The 19,174-nt window shown below is 42.5% G+C and overlaps 2 protein-coding genes across 2 annotated transcripts in view; both read right to left on the bottom strand.

The window, feature by feature from the left end:
• Positions 1-19,174, bottom strand: part of LOC142216492 (gamma-crystallin-1-like) — a 347,542-nt gene that overhangs the window by 152,370 nt on the left and 175,998 nt on the right. The window lies entirely within an intron of this gene.
• Positions 1-19,174, bottom strand: part of LOC142217406 (carboxypeptidase O-like) — a 37,999-nt gene that overhangs the window by 10,069 nt on the left and 8,756 nt on the right. The window contains exons 4-10 of the mRNA XM_075285634.1: positions 17,907-18,018; positions 15,400-15,501; positions 12,559-12,663; positions 10,469-10,579; positions 7,058-7,148; positions 5,324-5,526; positions 2,642-2,726 (exon numbers count right to left, since the gene is read on the bottom strand). Of these exons, the coding sequence (XP_075141735.1) occupies positions 2,642-2,726; positions 5,324-5,526; positions 7,058-7,148; positions 10,469-10,579; positions 12,559-12,663; positions 15,400-15,501; positions 17,907-18,018 (809 nt within the window). The remainder of the gene's footprint in view (positions 1-2,641; positions 2,727-5,323; positions 5,527-7,057; positions 7,149-10,468; positions 10,580-12,558; positions 12,664-15,399; positions 15,502-17,906; positions 18,019-19,174) is intronic.

Below are 19,174 nucleotides of genomic sequence, written 5' to 3'. Positions count from 1 at the left end.
CATGAATTTGCCCAAACTGGGCTGTTTAGAGGCTCCCTCCACCATGAATTGGTCCAAACTGGGCTGTTTAGAGGCTCCCTCCACCATTAATTGGTCCAAACTGGGCTGGTTAGAGGCTCCCTCCACCATGAATTTCCCAAAACTTGGCTGTTTAGAGGCTCCCTCCACCATTAATTGGTCCAAACTGGGCTGGTTAGAGGCTCCCTCCACCATGAATTTGCCCAAACTGGGCTGTTTAGAGGCTCCCTCCACCATGAATTGGTCCAAACTGGGTTTTTTAGAGGCTCCCTCCACCATGAATTGGTCCAAACTGGGCTGTTTAGAGGCTCCCTCCACCATGAATTTGCCCAAACTGGGCTGTTTAGCGGCTCCCTCCACCATTAATTGGTCCAAACTGGGCTGGTTAGAGGCTCCCTCCACCATGAATTTGCCCAAACTGGGCTGTTTAGAGGCTCCCTCCACCATGAATTTGCCCAAACTGGGCTGGTTAGAGGCTCCCTCCACCATGAATTGGTCCAAACTGGGGTTTTTAGAGGCTCCCTCCACCATGAATTGGTCCAAACTTGGCTGTTTAGAGGCTCCCTCCACCATGAATTGGTCCAAACTGGGGTGGTTAGAGGCTCCCTCCACTATTAATTGGTCCAAACTGGGCTGGTTAGAGGCTCCCTCCACCATTAATTGGTCCAAACTGGGCTGGTTAGAGGCTCCCTCCACCATTAATTGGTCCAAACTGGGCTGGTTAGAGGCTCCCTCCACCATGAATTTGCCCAAACTGGGCTGTTTAGAGGCTCCCTCCACCATGAATTGGTCCAAACTGGGTTTTTTAGAGGCTCCCTCCACCATGAATTGGTCCAAACTGGGGTGGTTAGAGGCTCCCTCCACCATTAATTGGTCCAAACTGGGCTGGTTAGAGGCTCCCTCCACCATTAATTGGTCCAAACTGGGCTGGTTAGAGGCTCCCTCCACCATTAATTGGTCCAAACTGGGCTGGTTAGAGGCTCCCTCCACCATGAATTGGTCCAAACTGGGGTTTTTAGAGGCTCCCTCCACCATGAATTGGTCCAAACTTGGCTGTTTAGAGGCTCCCTCCACCATTAATTGGTCCAAACTGGGCTGGTTAGAGGCTCCCTCCACCATGAATTGGTCCAAACTGGGTTTTTTAGAGGCTCCCTCCACCATGAATTGGTCCAAACTGGGGTTTTTAGAGGCTCCCTCCACCATGAATTGGTCCAAACTGGGCTGTTTAGCGGCTCCCTCCACCATTAATTGGTCCAAACTGGGCTGGTTAGAGGCTCCCTCCACCATGAATTTGCCCAAACTGGGCTGTTTAGAGGCTCCCTCCACCATGAATTTGCCCAAACTGGGCTGGTTAGAGGCTCCCTCCACCATGAATTGGTCCAAACTGGGGTTTTTAGAGGCTCCCTCCACCATGAATTGGTCCAAACTGGGCTGGTTAGAGGCTCCCTCCACCATGAATTGGTCCAAACTGGGTTTTTTAGAGGCTCCCTCCACCATGAATTTGCCCAAACTGGGCTGTTTAGAGGCTCCCTCCACCATGAATTGGTCCAAACTGGGCTGGTTAGAGGCTCCCTCCACCATGAATTTCCCAAAACTTGGCTGTTTAGAGGCTCCCTCCACCATTAATTGGTCCAAACTGGGCTGGTTAGAGGCTCCCTCCACCATGAATTTGCCCAAACTGGGCTGTTTAGAGGCTCCCTCCACCATGAATTGGTCCAAACTGGGTTTTTTAGAGGCTCCCTCCACCATGAATTTGCCCACACTGGGCTGGTTAGAGGCTCCCTCCACCATGAATTGGTCCAAACTGGGGTTTTTAGAGGCTCCCTCCACCATGAATTTGCCCAAACTGGGGTGTTTAGAGGCTCCCTCCACCATGAATTTGCCCAAACTCTGCTGGTTAGAGGCTCAATCCACCCTGATTTTCAAAACAAATGTTGGTGCCAACCTCAACTTACTACAAGGGCCAAATTCACTGCTGGTGACAAGCTCTCCTCACTGCAAGTGCCAAATACACATGTTTCAAGGTGTTTTCCTACTGTCAGAGATGTGGTATTGAGTGTGTAAAGTGTGTAGTTGTTAGGCTGTGATGTTGGGGTAATAGAGGGTCTTTGGTGTGTTAGATGCCCCCAGACATGCTTCCCCTGCTGTCCCAGTGTCATTCCAGAGGTGTTGGCATCATTTCCTGGGGTGTCATAGTGGACTTGGTGACCCTCCAGACACGGATTTGGGTTTCCCCCTTAACGAGTATCTGTTCCCCATAGACTATAATGGGGTTCGAAACCCATTCGAACACACGAACATTGAGCGGCTGTTCGAATCGAATTTCGAACCTCGAACATTTTAGTGTTCGCTCATCTCTAGTTACAACGTTCTGTTTTTGCATGGTATTGCAGCCATATATACATGTCACATACATAGACAAAGTTCCAGGTGTAGAAACTGTCTTTTTATGTATGGTTATAGTTTTGTATTTGAAATGTTTATATAGCTCTGGGTTACGTAAATGAACCTTCTTCCCCTGAAGCTTTGTGGACACCACTGCTGTGTGAGTACACGTACCATTTGCAATGCCTAATAAATGAAATCTGGACTTTGTTTGAAAGTGCAAACCTTCTCTACTTACATAATATGTGAGAGGCAGATCCAACTCTATAATGAGTACCATGACGTTCTGCAATTTTAGAAGCTGCTGTCTGTCCGACTGTCAACTGCAGAAACAAAATTTGATAAGTAAAATTCTAACTTATTGTTCGAAATACCATATCAGTTTATTTACAACATTTATGTCAATACATTTTACAATCATTTTGATTTCAACAGATCAAAAAATATTGTGAGCCCCCAACCCTGGTACTGTAAGCTCTGCTATGCATTTGTTTCCCAATTCTTCTTCTCTCCTTTGACAGTGATTATGTATGGCCTGTCAGGATACGGAGTCGCCGCGGTCTCCTTGCTGCGCGGCGTCTCCCTGGGAGACGTGTTAGGAGTTCTATTGGGTGTGCTTAGGTCATTAAGGGTTAATCTTTTCCTTGCCTTCAGTCTCCATGTCATTAGCCATCAGGTGTGTTCTCTGCTGCTATTTAAACCCCACCCAGGCATGGATCCTTGCCAGCCATTCACTTTGTGTTTCCTGGTCCCCCTGCTCAGTCTGATTCCCTGTCTGTTAATATTCGGTCTGTTTTCTTGGTTAATCTGCCCGGCTTGTATTTTTGACTATCCCTTGTCTTTTGATTCGGTACCTTTTATTATATCTCCTGGCTCGACCTCTTGCTCGTCTGACCTCGCCTTCTCTTCTGTGTCTTGCTGGGACTTGTGGTCCTCCCTGGTTCCATGCTGTTTTAGTCTTTTGTTTTGCATTGTATTTACACTGTGCTTTCTGTTTAGGTGTGACCCCGTGACTCCAGTCCCTAGCACTTTCAGGGCCTCCTCTCCCCTTATCCTAGCCGCCGGATAGAAGCGTAAGGAGTCGTGGTAGGCGCACTTCAATTAGGAAGTGCATGGGTCTGCCTCATCTCAGATATTACAGCATAGTCATAGCCGCAGGGCCTACGACCCCTTTTGTCATTAGTTGCACAGTGTTGCTTTCCCATCTGTGTCACTTTGCACTGCCTGCCCCTGACTCCAATCCTTACATGGCCATTGGACAAGATCTGACAATCTTAAAGGGAATGTGTGTTACTTGTTAGAACCTTATATTGAAACATCCTCTTTTTCCTCATATGGATGATTATCTTGTTGTGTATCCTTTTTTCTGTTATCTGTATATGATTATGCAAAGTTATGCTTTGTAGCAGCTGAATTTGTATATGACACTAGAAATTTATTTCAATGTTATATGGCTGTATCTGTCACTTATTACAAATAGGGAATATATAATGTTGCTATTCCTGCTGTTAAATTATTTTTCATTGTAATCCTATCTGTGATACTGGGGTAGCATCAGTAGCGTATACAATTTAAAAAAAGTTAAAAACATATGTTAAACCAATAGGCACCTTCCTTCATGATTGAGAATCATAAAGGATCAACATATAAACAAGAATTCGATACATTTACATAAAACTTTGTTAACCTGGTATAAGAGGTCATCTAAGGCTAGGTTGATATCTTCAGAGAATCCGCCGCATATTCCATCTAAAATTGGCGGAGAGAAGGGCATGGTGGATCTTTCTGTCCACTGCTTTTAGGACCCCTTCACACGGCGTAAAGCCGGCTTTACGCATGCTCCCATTGAAGTGAATGGGAAGTGTTTAGAAGCGCTCACGTGTATGGCTCGGAATGAGCCGAGCGCTTACACCGTGTGAAGGGGCCCTCATACTTTGCAGATCCAAATGAAGGAGAGCCAAATGCTAGTGTGAACCTAGCGTAAACCTTTCTTGAATTCATTAACTTTTGATGTGATTGATTTTGTGATATGATTGATTTGGAAATTTTACTTATTCATACATTAATAAAGTCTTTTCATATTTTGGTGTCCTATATGCTTGTAGGGCTATAGCTATGACATTTTGGAGTTATTATGGAGTTATTGACCCTAACAATCTTTCTCTACAGTAAGACCTTTAAGTAGAAATGCAGTTACTGAAATAGATCACTCCATAGAGATCTTACTGTCATTAACCCATTCATGCTACATGACGGACATATCTGTTATTAGGGGAAGTTTATACTTAGTGATGGATACATCAGTTAAGGATATTGTGCGCCACTGTCAACTGAACAATGAGTGGCAGAGCCCAGGTGTTATACATTGATTCCTGGTTTCTGCCACAAACAACTCCAATCCTCACCAGTTTAAATCTTTGGATGTCAAATGACAATGATAAATACTATAGCCTGTCCTGCAAAATATATGCTATTATCTATCTTCAGCAATGGAAAAGATAGCAAGTTGTGTCTCTCAGAATATGTCAATTATATCTTTAAAGTCTTTTTACTTTGCAAAATTATTAAAAATCTTCATAAATTTGGCATCATTGTAACTGCACTGGCACGCAGAACAATGCTCACCTGTCATTTGTCCTGCTAAGTATACACTAAAAATTAAACACTCTCCAACCAAAATCGCTGAATTACTATTTATTTCTTATTTCTCCCACCTCCCAAAATACTAAATGTTTATATGTAGCCCTAAATGGTTTGTTTAAAAAACAATAACTTGTATAAAAAAGCAAAGTATTGTATGGCTATTTTGACAGAACAAATGAAAAAGTTTGAATGCAAAGATGGAAAAATGAAAATTTTTCCATAGCTTTAAGAGCTGTTCTAATGCCACTTAATGGGTTACATATGCATGAATTCTTACCTGCTCATTATGATTGACAGATGGATCCTGGGTATACCCATAAGGAAGGAGAATGAGCTGTCCATATGAGTGCATTGTCAGGAAGCACAAGATATCAGATTTAAGACTGCTCACTAACTGTGACACAGCCCGGGCTTCTGGTTCTGATGCAGGTCCGGTTCCACAGAATGTAAGGCTGCTGCAGTTTCTTGAGGCACCAATTGCTAGATGGAAACATATACAAAAATGAGGGCCTGAAGAAGGGTACAGTACAATATTTCCAATATCTTTGGAGACAGTTGCTCTTAAATTTAAGGAAAGTAATAGAAATATAAAATTACATATAACATGGAGAACACTAACGGTTCCCGGGAAGTAACAAACATAAAAAATAATGTTACTTATCTCTCCTAGGCTCCGATGCACTCCATGCTGCTTTCAGTCATCTTCAATGTTGGTACAGAAGTCACATGAGCCAGGCCGGTGTTGTGATGTATAATGACACCGGAGAATGCTGGATCGCATGAGAGGTGAGTAAGGGCTCATTCACATCTGTGCCCGGGACTCCGTTCTGCAGGTTTCTGTTTCCTGCACAAAACAGGGCAGGAGACGGAAACCTGCAGTCATTTTTCAAACCCATTCATTTGAATGGATTTGAAAAGTTTCCGGCCATGAGTGCCAGTGAGCGTTTTATGCTCTCCGTGGCAAAACCATTTTTTTTTTTTTAACCGGACACAGTGTCGGACATGCAGTACTCTGTGTCCGGTTTTAAAAAAATGGTTTCGCTGCGGAGAGCTCAAAACGCTCACCGGCGCTCACAGCCGGACTCGGCATGACAGGTTTCTATCTTCTGCCAGCAGAAGACGGAAATCTAATACGGAGTGCCGAACGCTGGTGTGAACCCAGTGTCATACTGTTTTTTATGTTCCCTCACCTCATCTGGGCCTCCGATAATTATGCTCTGGGGCCTGAAAAGACACCAGAGTATAATGATAGCAATATTTGTTGGGGTTTGTGGGCTCACAGCCTCACTTACTGATCCGCGCTCCTGCTCACAGGCACCTGTTCATATCCTTCTGCCCTCCAGGGGGCCCCAGTGACATGATATGGTGTGCAGAAAGGAAAGTGGAGGCGGCCATGAGCAGGAGCAGGTATCGGTAAGTAAATAGGGCCCATTACTTGCTGGTTAAAAAAAAATAAAAAAATCATGGGCCTATTGGGGGTCCTGAGCACTATGGCAGAAGCTACCCTGGTATTTACACCACGGAGTACAGAAAATATATCAAAATGACATTAACATTTAGTCTGGTTACAGAGAATATATTGTTGATTAAACTAAAACAGTGTCAAAAGGTTTCACAGTATTTACTACCTCAACTTGTAGCAATCGAATATTCCTTTGTCATATATCCAATGGACACATTGCAGCGATAAAGCCCCTGGCTAATGCAGGGAATGAATGATTTATGAAGAAAATCAGCCCTCTACATAAATCACCAGCCACCCTAGCGCTAGAATGGAAATTACGATGGTTAGAAATTGGTGTAGATTTCCTTTATAACATGACAGAAAATTGTAATGAATTATAAAGAATATGTTGGACTGAGGTGTCCCCACCGACATTCACACAATAAGGCAAGTATGGCGTGGAATGGGGATTGTGCTGCACATTTGATGCAAGAAAACTGGTGAAGAGAAGTAGATAAATATCTGCCACTAGGAGTACCAAGACACTATTAGTTATAGTAAACTTACAGCACCATCGTGAATCAAAATTTCTGTTGAGGTCCACACCATAGCAGGTTCCATTTTCATGAGGTGAGCGAGATTTTCTCCAAAGACGGTCCTATAAAAGACAAAACGTAAATATAAAACTAAGGTGTCAACATTAGGGTTGAGCGATCGTGTTCGGAAAAGATCGGATTCCGATCGGCGATCGAGAAAATTTCACGATCGCCATCGGAATTCTGAACACGATCTTTTTATGTGGGATCGAGATCGGTGATTTTTCCCACAATGCATTGCTTCGCCTTCACACTGAGTATATGATGTATATTCAGTGTGAAGGCTCTGCTGCAGTTCCATAGGAATGAATGGAAGCAGCTGACACACAGCCTTAACCCCCTGCGCGCTGGCTGCCTCCATTCATTCGAATGGAAGGCTAAACTAAATCTTTAGCAGCTACTTACCTCTAGAGATGGCTGCTCCAGTGCCCTCCTTCTTCTTGCCTCGCTGCCCCGCCTCCCAGGTTAGTGTTTAAAACGCTAGGTAGGCGGGGCTTGTGGCTTAGTGTGGGCGGGTACAGGGCGGGGAGACGTGACATATCCCCTCCCAGGACCCGCCCACACTCTCCTAACCCGCCTACACTCTCCTAACCTGGCAGGGAGAGGGCAGCGAAGGAAGAAAAGCAGCGTGGAGCAGCAGCGAGGCGAAGAATGAAGGCACGGGGCACAGGACCAGCCATCTCTGGAGGTAAGTGGACACCAGGGGGTAGGATTGCTTTTAAAATCCGATTAAAAAAAAAATCCCATTGACTTGCATTGGGATCGAGATCGGGTTCGAATGAAAAATGATCGGAAATCGGATTTTAAAATCGATCCTGAAAAGTCAAGATCGGCTCAACCCTAGTCAACATACATAATACATTAAATCGAAAACCATTTAGTGTGACTTAATGATATGTTTGTTTTAGAAAACAATTAGGACACTTATTTAATGAATACCGTATTTTTCGGACTATAAGACGCACTTTTTTCCCCCCAAATTTGGGGGGAAAAGAAGGGTGCGTCTTATAGGCCGAATGTGGCGCCTGGCATCCGCTGTAATAGAGAGGCGGAAGCCGGCAAGTGATAGACGCCATTACAGGTGCCGGGGCCTGCGACATCGCTGCGCTCCTCTGCCCTACATGAAGCCAGCAGCGGGAGCTGGCTTCATGCAGGGCAGGGCAGCGATGTCTCAGGCCCCGGCGTCTATCCCTCACCGGCATCCGCTTCTCTAGTACAGCGGATGCCGGGTCAGTATCAGCGGCCCCTTCTCCCCCGTACCTGTAAAGATGCAGGCCGGCTCCTGCGCGGCGATATCGCAGGAGCCGACCTGTTCGGGTGACAGCCGGGAGCCTAATGAGGCTCCCAGGCCTGTCACTGCTGTATTAGTATTGCAGCTGGTCTCTATGACCAGCCGTAATACTAATAGACAGAATGTCCCATAGACGGCAATACAGTTGTATTGCCGTCTATGGGACTTGCAATCAAGCGACCGCAGGCTCAAGCCCCGGGGGGGGGGGAATAAAATAGTAAAAAAAAAAAAGCTTTAAAAATATATAATAAAAATATGAAATAAATAAAAGTTCTAAATCACCTCCTGTCCCTAGAATATATATATATATATATATAAAAGTAGAAGATCATATGTTATAAACCACCGTTTTTTTTTCAATAAAAGGTGATCTAAGCAATAGACATTCCCCAAAATGGTAAACTAAAAAGTACTTCTGGCCCCGCAAAAAAAAAACACTCTATGCGTCCCCGTACAGCTGCAGGGTCACCTGTCAATGTGGCCTTGCAGCTGTTGCAAAACTACAACTCCCATATATTAAATATTTTACCAGTTTTTGCTTCAAAATTTTTTTTCCCTATTTTCCTCCTCTAAAACCTAGGTGCGTCTTATAGTCCGAAAAATACGGTTATTTTAGCATATCTGAATTTATTGCATTGTAAATTTACAGCAGCTGGACCTAAATGAATTCTGTCTCTAAAGAGCATTACATGCTACTCTTAGCCATTAAAACAAAGCAAAAAGGCTAACATCTCCTCTTATAGCTGGGCTTAAGTATAGGATCTGCCAGTTCTCTAATAGGTCAATCCAACGTCTTCCCTCAGTACTTTTGTGTAACAGACAGTGGTGTTCTTAGGAAGGTTCCTTTAAAGGGCTCTATCATTGGTAAAAGTCATTTTTAGCTAAGCACATACCTTTTGTATGTAAATTGCCTCAGTGGTTTTTGAATGAGCCTGTTTTTATTCATATGCTAATTAGCCTTTTTGTGCACCCCAGAAGTCTCATCGCGCACCTTCTGTGCTATTCTTTCCTATGTATTTGTACAGCACGGGATGCTGCTGCTGATGAATCAGCTTTGTTTGCACACACATAGAAGATAATAGCAGAGACAAGTGCTACTGGGAACTTCCTGTGCTGGCTGGAGGCTAATTAGCATATGAATAAGAACCGACTTATTCTAAATCACTGAGGAAATTTACATACAAAAGGTAGGAGTGGAATAGCCTTTCTAAAGGCTATGCAAGGACCTGATTAGTTAAAAATGACTTTTCCCAATGATAGAACCCCTTTAATGCACACTCTCCTCCAAGTATTTTGCACACTACCCTGGGTCTCCTTGTGATTAGAGATGAGCAAACTTGTTTGGATAAAAGTGGATTCAATCCAAATTTGTCACTCATGAAACACTGTTCTGACCGTAGAATATAATAAGCGGGGCCCAGGGGATTTGTGGAAACATAATAAACACTTATACTCAACTAGCTTCACCTCTCTTTAGCTCTGTCTGATTCCTGTTCTGGCCTTCTGAGTAACATCAAGGGTCATCAAGTGAGTGCTGAGGCCAGTGATTGGGCCTCACCAGACATGTGAGGCATGATAACGTCAAAACACTTGTGTCAAAGTTCCATGATATTGGCGCACATCATGTGAGACACATCCACAGGTTTCAGTGGTCACCAGACAACCAGTGTTGTCACTTGAAGACCACAGAAGAGGACACTGAGGGAATACTGGATGCCCTGAACGAGCCCTGGAGAGGTGAGGGAAGGTGACTTTTTGATTTTTCTCCACATCTCTGCTTATTATACTCTGGGGTCAGTAGAGATAATATGTAAAACATCAGCCCTTCTGACATGTGCCAACGTTCAGCCTGAAATGAAACAGGTGGATGAACCTGCAAATATTTGACTAAATGAATATTGCAAATTTTGCCCATCTCTTCTTATGATCGCCACAAACCCCCATCTATGGCACCAAAAGTATTTGCCTGATTCCTGTTTTCTACTAGTTTATTACTAAATCAAAGTCACATTAAGAAGCAAACTACATGTCAGTAATTCTTCTACATAAGATATTGTATAACTATGTTATTAAATTTACACAAACACTTACCGTAGTCCAGGAATAAATAAAACCATCAATATTGAGGACAGGAACAATATAGAAGTCTATGTTCAACAGAGCTTTATGTATCACTGGATTGTGGTTGTAATTATGAAGTAGCTGGAAAATAAAAAGAAGTCTAATGAAACAGATACATTTTCTGGAACATTATAATGTATGGAATTTAATAGGTCCGGTCCTTCCTACAACATGAAGGCCTAATATACCTACATGTGGGCCTTTCTAGCCAATCTCAAGAAGTCCCGATCTATTCATATTTGCTTAGTGCTCACTACAGTGCCTAAGTAATATTAGATTTTGGTGTTCTAGATTTCTAAGAGAGTTTTTGACATTGTGTTACTGTTGGATCCTAATTCCAACGGAAATGGCAACAATTTAAAACTAATTCTTTATTGATATATGTTAAAATGAAAAAACCAGGGTATAAATATGTATAATGAAATAAAAAATATACCTCCCAATGTGTGAATTGTGATTAATTATAGGCCTATCCTAAATGCAGGGATAAGTCTAAACCATGGCTGCAACACTAGGACCCTGAATTAAACTAGTCCATAGGATATCAGGGAGACTATCCCTCACCATATCAGAGATAACTGTGTGCAACCCAAAAAATCGCATCAACTGCAAGGTATATATAACAATGCTCAAAATATAATTTTATAGAGCAAGAGGAAACAGCCTCTTACAAGATGTATCAGAGGGGGTTTAAAAATGTTAGTAGCTATAACCTCAGATGACAGGTCTTAGACATATACTGTAGGTGATACCAGCCAACCAAATAGTTAACTGCTCTTGTACGGGGCTATAGAAATGGAAACCATAATCTTATAGTGTCCAGAAAAAAACAATGGACATTGTGAGGTCAATGTAATCAAGCCTGAGCCCTCAGCATTGGTAAAACAAATACCAAGAGACACAGGCAATATACAAATGCTCCAGGCTTCAATGTGAGGGGCCAAATGATTTCAAAATCGGCTACCTCAATGTGTTATTTTTATATCAAAGTGTTGTTTTTTGTCTCTACATGTTTCCTCCCATTGCAGGGAATCCTCAGGGGACTAATACTGGTAGAGAAGCAGCCTTATATGTAGCAATTAACAAAATACACTGTTTAGCCTGCCTACACTCAGAGATATTCATGCAGCCGCAAAGCATCTAGCTCAGACGATTCCTATTATAGCTGTCTTATAGTAGAGTGTATAGCTAGCCTGTATAAAAGTTCTTCGGTGTGGTAATGATAACTACCCTAACCAAGTGATGGTAGGCGCAGGTACACTGAGATTCTCGGCTGTTGGCTTTCCTGGTAAGTGCTCGAGGCTGGAGATATCTGTGCTGTTAATTCCAGAACCGATATCTCCCCACTGTCAGAAGGGCGTTCCTCATAGATCAGGGTCACCCATAGACTCATCCATAGACGTACTGGAGGGGTGTTCCTCAAAGCTCAGCATCATTGGTGGGCAGTAAGGAATGCCCCCACTGATAGTACAGGGCAATGAACAAGTCAGCGCCGCACCTCCCATGAGGCGACCTGAAGCGAGCGCTTCAGCCGGCGCTATGTCAGGGCCCCAGGGAAGGCGGCATTTTTGCTTGCCTAAGCCAGTCCAGGACAAGCTGTCCTGGACTGGCTTAGCATCGAGCGGTGGTTTGGGGAGGCCACTGGAGCAGTGCTGCTCCAGCAGCCTCCCCTCACGCTCAGGCAGAGAGCAGGTCATCTACGTGCCTGCTCTCTGCCTGCGAACGGCGCTAAGCCCTGCCCCTCCGCTTGGCTACGCCCCTCCGCTCGGCCACGCCCCCTCATCTGGGGGGGGGGGCTTTCTGTAGTTCGCCTCGGGCGGCAAAAGGGGAAGGTTCACCCCTGGAACAAGTACTGTCAGGGAGGGTGCGTTCCTCACAGCCCAGCAATAACGCTGAGCTTTCAGGAACGCCCTTCTGACAAAAAAAAATTAAAATAAAAATAAGCCTTGGCCCATAAAGCAAAAAATAAGTCTGGCCCATAAGAGTTTAAAATACATTGACAATTGAATCATGGTCAGACTGAGCAATAAGGTGTTCTGATGAATAATTACTATACATACTTCTCTAATGAACCACTGACAAAATGCCACTGAGATCCATTCACGAGCATGAATTCCACAGTCCATCCATATGATTTTCTTTTTACTATTAGATGGCAACCCAATCTGAAACATCATAAAATATGATTGTTATTAAACCCTTTCTGATTCCTTATTTACATGTGATTAACAGAAGTTTGTCACATTTAAAATCTCTCTGAAGCAAATGACACAAATGTTAAAGCTATATATATATATATATATATATATATATATATATATATATATACAGTCCTATGAAAAAGTTTGGGCACCCCTATTAATCTTAATCATTTTTTGTTCTAAATATTTTGGTGTTTGCAACAGCCATTTCAGTTTGATATATCTAATAACTGATGGACACAGTAATATTTCAGGATTGAAATGAGGTTTATTGTACTAACAGAAAATGTGCAATATGCATTAAACCAAAATTTGACCGGTGCAAAAGTATGGGCACCCTTATCATTTTATTGATTTGAATTCCCCTAACTACTTTTTACTGACTTACTGAAGCACAAAATTGGTTTTGTAACCTCAGTGAGCTTTGAACTTCATAGCCAGATGTATCCAATCATAAGAAAAGGTATTTAAGGTGGCCAATTGCAAGTTGATCTCCTATTTGAATCTCCTCTGAAGAGTGGCATCATGGGCTACTCAAAACAACTCTCCAATGATCTGAAAACAAAGATTGTTCAACATAGTTGTTCAGGGGAAGGATACAAAAAGTTGTCTCAGAGATTTAACCTGTCAGTTTCCACTGTGAGGAACATAGTAAGGAAATGGAAGACCACAGGGACAGTTCTTGTTAAGCCCAGAAGTGGCAGGCCAAGAAAAATATCAGAAAGGCAGAGAAGAAGAATGGTGAGAACAGTCAAGGACAATCCACAGACCACCTCCAAAGAGCTGCAGCATCATCTTGCTGCAGATGGTGTCACTGTGCATCGGTCAACTATACAGCGCACTTTGCACAAATAGAAGCTGTATGGGAGAGTGATGAGAAAGAAGCCGTTTCTGCACGTACGCCACAAATAGAGTTGCCTGAGGTATGAAAAAGCACATTTGGACAAGGCAGCTTCATTTTGGAAACAAAAATTGAGTTGTTTGGTTATAAAAAAAGGCGTTATGCATGGCGTCCAAAAAGAAACAGCATTCCAAGAAAAACACATGCTACCCACTGTAAAATTTGGTGGAGGTTCCATCATGCTTTGGGGCTGTGTGGCCAATGCCGGCATCGGGAATCTTGTTAAAGTTGAGAGTCGCATGGATTCCACTCAGTATCAGCAGATTCTTGAGAATAATGTTCAAGAATCAGTGACGAAGTTGAAGTTACGCCGGGGATGGATATTTCAGCAAGACAATGATCCAAAACACCGCTCCAAATCCTGAGGCATTCATGCAGAGGAACAATTACAATGTTCTGGAATGGCCATCCCAGTCCCCAGACCTGAATATCATTGAACATCTGTGGGATGATTTGAAGCGGGCTGTCCATGCTCGGCCACCATCTAACTTAACTGAACTTGAATTGTTTGTCCAAAATACCTTCATCCAGGAACTGATTAAAAGCTACAGGAAGCGACTAGAGGCTGTTATCTTTGCAAAAGGAGGATCTACTAAATATTAATGTCACTTTTCTGTTGAGGTGCCCATACTTTTGCACCGGTCAAATTTTGGTTTAATGCATATTGCACATTTTCTGTTAGTACAATAAACCTCATTTCAATCCTGAAATATTACTGTGTCCATCAGTTATTAGATATATCAAACTGAAATGGCTGTTGCAAACACCAAAATATTTAGAACTAAAAATGATTAAGATTAATAGGGGTGCCCAAACTTTTTCATAGGACTGTATAACTCAAAATCTGTAGTAGCTCGCTCTATACAAAGCCACAGTTCTTGCCCGATTTGGGTGACATTTGGCAGGTCCCCTCTCCACGCACAGGAGCAGAATACGTTACATCTCATTAGCGTGTCCCTGTCATGAGACTGGGGCCCCCAAAGTTAGGCACTATATATATAAGGGCAAAAGTGAGAGTGCTGAGGGGAAAACAACAGTTGTGACTAAAGCAGGGTTCACACTACTGTTGGTGTCCGACAGCTAGTGTCCGATGCTAATGTCCGCGGAATATTTTAGCATCGGACACTAGCTGTGTCCGTTTGCAATTTGCATGATTTTGAATGGGACATCATGTAGTGTCCTTTAGTGTCTGTGTCTGTCCTTAAGTGTCCGTTTATAAAGATGTCCGATTTTTCAAGCAGACAGCTAAATCCTACATGTTGTAATAGTTATATAAAATCAATAAATAAAAGTTGTTCACATCAATGTTATGACAAATTAGTAAAATGTCAAAATTGTCAATTCCAGCGTGACACTGAAAATTTTAATTTAGCTAGCATAACCAACAATTTAACATATTTCACACGAGCGAAGCCGCGGGTATTCTACTAGTACATAATATCCCTGCCATCACTTACAGTATAACAATTGAGATCCTCACAATGAAGGGTTTGCTGCACCAATTTAGTGATCTTTCCCTAAACAGTAATGAATAGTAATCTTAGTCACCTACTGAAAGCAGCGGTATTGCACTAATCTAGACAACGGGGTGGTGGGAGGCACTACTGCAAAGGAAAAAATCCAAAGGGGCTTCTATCTAGATCCCATTAATGTTAATGTAATTGCATATTCTAGTTAGAAGAATCCTTTTCATTATTATAAGAATTGCAGCTCACTGTAACTGTAGAATTTATATGTATATTCAACTCAAGTATAATTTACTCTCATAATACTGTAAAGCATGAGGGCAACTTACTTACCTTAAAATAGTTAATGGGTCTCATCTCATAGGTTAACCCTAGGTAATGTAATGTCACTAACTCTTTGTGTGCTTCTTTGATTTGATCCATCCAGTCATAGATCTGTAAACCAGAAAACATCAGAAAAAAATGTGAACATAACTCCAAAGTTTAATATTTTCGCCTTGGAAAGCAAATAGAAGTGGATGAAAATTCATAGAGATGAGCGAGTACTGTTCGGATCAGCCGATCCGAACAGCACGCTCGCATAGAAATAAATGGACGTAGCCGGCACGCGGGGGGTTAAGCGGCCGGCCGCCATCAAAGCGGAAGTACCAGGTGCTTCCATTCATTTCTATGGAGCATGCTGTTCGGACAAGGACAAGTAGCCACACATTTATTCCTATGACAGGTCTGATACAGTTGTAATTTCAAAAAATGCATAAAACTGCCAATAACCATTTCTCTCACTGCACCATAGAGCTACCTTACAGCTAGCTATGTCACATGGGATCAGGCAGTGTACTTATCAATCATAGTAGAGAGGAAGTAATGGAGGGACAGGGCACTGAAAAGCATAGATTTTTGGTGCAATCAGAGCAATGGTGAAACCATTGTTGCACCAAACAGCGCATTCGTACATTAGGAAAAAAGCTAATTTCCCAGCAGTGGACGCACCAATTGGGAAGCAGAATACGTATTTTGCTGGCGTGAGCCTTGACTATCTGACTCATGCTTACACTCCAATAAGGACTGTTCTGATGTAAAATTCCTCTTTAAGCAGCTTGTTAAAAAACAACATGGTCTCCCCATAGGCTCACACAATATACTACGATATTTGTTTCTGTGTGTGACCATTCTCTGGAAAAGGATGGAGGATGAATGAGTGAATTGCTGCAATTCAATTATATTAGTGGCATATTGTGATCTTGCTTTCATAAAAAAACAAAAAACAAAATGCATTTGTTAACCAATCTGAAGAACAATTAAGTCCAGTTACATTTGTGATGACAAAATTTAAAGAATTCACAGAATTCAGACATTCTTCATATACCTTTATATTTGTAGGTAAAATGCACTAAAGAAGTCTCCAACTTAAGCAGACTACATTATATTGGATATGTCCAGATATGTGGAGCACAAGTCAATCTGCTGTTCTAACACAACATGGTTTTGTAACAAGTTATTGCAAAGTGATATATTAACTACCCTATTTGTGTCTGTGTGACAACTCTGTGGGGGAAGACGAAATGCAGTACTTCAAGCTTTTGCTGTCATGTTGTCACATTGCTTTCAAGAACTATTGGAATCCTTAACCAAACTTAAGATCAGATAAGTGCGGACACAAACATACTTACCAAAAATAAGCAGCACTCCCACCTGTTCAGTTATAAAATGCCTGCTACTGTAGGATTTATGATACCAGTATCTCCCATATGGTCATAAGACAAATTGTTACTGCTAATTCTTTGGCTGGTGGTGGGATTATATAGGGCTCTATACCACTTTTGTAACATAAACAATTCCTGAAATCTATGCAAGCAAGGCGTTGGTGTAGATTTCAGTACTGGCACAGGCCCCGGTGGAGAATGCAACTGTCTTTTTAAGGGAGAATTGCCTCATCATAAATCAGTGCATCCTCCATTGGAGCAGAGATTAACAAGACCAGAGTGTAAACCTCCAGTCCTTAATAGAGATGAGCGAGTAGTACTCGATCGAGTAGGTATTCGATCGGATACTACGGTATTCGAAATACTCGTACTCGATCGAGTACCACTCACTATTCGAATGTAAAAGTACGATGCAGAATCAGCATTGATTGGCCGACTGCTATACAGTCGGCCAATCAACGTGGTTCTTCTCCTACCTTTAGAAGTCTTCCCCGTGCAGCTTCCCCGCAGCATCTTCCGGCTCTGAATTCACTCTGCCAGGCATCGGGCCTGGGCAGAGCCGACTCCGCATGTCCGCTTGTAGTGCAGGCAGGCACAGTCGGCTCTGCCTAGGCCTGATGCCTGGCAGAGTGAATTCAGAGCTGGAAGATGCCGCGGGGACGCTGCACAGAGAAGACTTCTCGGAGGATCCAGCCCGACCCTCACTCGTGGACTTGGTAAGTATAATTTGATCGAATGTTGCCTACCCCTGAAACGAGCATTTTCCCCCCATAGACTATAATAGGTTTCAATATTCGATTCGAGTAGTCCAATATTGAGGGGCTACTCGAAACGAATATTGAATATCGAACATTTTACTGTTCACTCATCTCTAGTCCTTAATTACTATATATAATCCTCAAAGAATCTCCTTATCCTGAACTCCTTTTGTTCTTCCTTGTGTCCTTAACAAGTTTTGATTCACATTGATTAAACATTTTAATGAAAACATATTTTGCTATGTACTTTATGCAGAAATGTTCAATGTTTTACTTTTTGCAGTTTGTCCTTTTTTTTTTTTTTTTTTTTTTTTAAAAAAAATCTGATAAAACAAGTCCCATGATATATTTTAGCTATAACAGAAACACTCCTTCTTACCTCATTCATCGGATGGTATTTTGTATAATCAAACTCCGATAATGATCTCTTATGTTTGCGTCCAACAGCAAATTGTTCTTCTATAAGTTTTTGTAGATCATCTATCAGAATACTGAAACGAAACAGTTTTTTTTCCTGTTTTACTACACAATCTACATTAGATCAATGGATATTAGGAATAACAATGATGTTTGGAAACATAGTTTAAGCTTGTACTTATTGTAGCTGGTATTATTCTCTTAGTCAGTAAATATTCCTTTAATGTTACATTATGACCTTTCTGCTGAGAAAGGATTAGTACTCACAAGGGAAGACATGTACTTATCAGGATATTATTCAGATAGAAATGCAGAACATAATCGGGGTAAAACATGAGGTCAGCATGGGTGTCAGTAGAAAGAAAAGAGAATTGCGAAATGATTGAAACATACACTCACCGGCCACTTTATTAGGTACACCTGTCCAACTGCTCGTTAACACTTAATTTCTAATCAGCCAATCACATGGCGGCAACTCAGTGCATTTAGGCATGTAGACATGGTCAAGACAATCTCCTGCAGTTCAAACCGAGCATCAGTATGGGAAGAAAGGTGATTTGAGTGCCTTTGAACGTGGCATGGTTGTTGGTGCCAGAAGGGCTGGTCTGAGTATTTCAGAAACTGCTGATCTACTGGGATTTTCACGCACAACCATCTCTAGGGTTTACAGAGAATGGTCCGAAAAAGAAAAAACATCCAGTGAGCGGCAGTTCTGTGGGCGGAAATGCGTTGTTGATGCCAGAGGTCAGAGGAGAATGGCCAGACTGGTTCGAGCTGATAGAAAGGCAACAGTGACTCAAATAGCCACCCGTTACAACCAAGTTAGCCAGAAGAGCATCTCTGAACGCACAGTACGTCGAACTTTGAGGCAGATGGGCTACAGCAGCAGAAGACCACACCGGGTGCCACTCCTTTCAGCTAAGAACAGGAAACTGAGGCTACAATTTGCACAAGCTCATCGAAATTGGACAATTGAAGATTGGAAAAACGTTGCCTGGTCTGATGAGTCTCGATTTCTGCTGCGACATTCGGATGGTAGGGTCAGAATTTGGCGTCAACAACATGAAAGCATGGATCCATCCTGCCTTGTATCAACAGTTCAGGCTGGTGGTGGTGGTGGTGTGGGGAATATTTTCTTGGCACTCTTTGGGCCCCTTGGTACCAATTGAGCATCGTTGCAACGCCAAAGCCTACCTGAGTATTGTTGCTGACCATGTCCATCCCTTTATG

This window comes from Leptodactylus fuscus, chromosome 8 (assembly GCF_031893055.1).
Source record: "Leptodactylus fuscus isolate aLepFus1 chromosome 8, aLepFus1.hap2, whole genome shotgun sequence".
NCBI lineage: Eukaryota > Metazoa > Chordata > Amphibia > Anura > Leptodactylidae > Leptodactylus > Leptodactylus fuscus.
The sequence above is the reverse complement of the archived record's forward strand: the minus strand, read 5'-3'. Positions and strand labels throughout refer to the sequence as shown.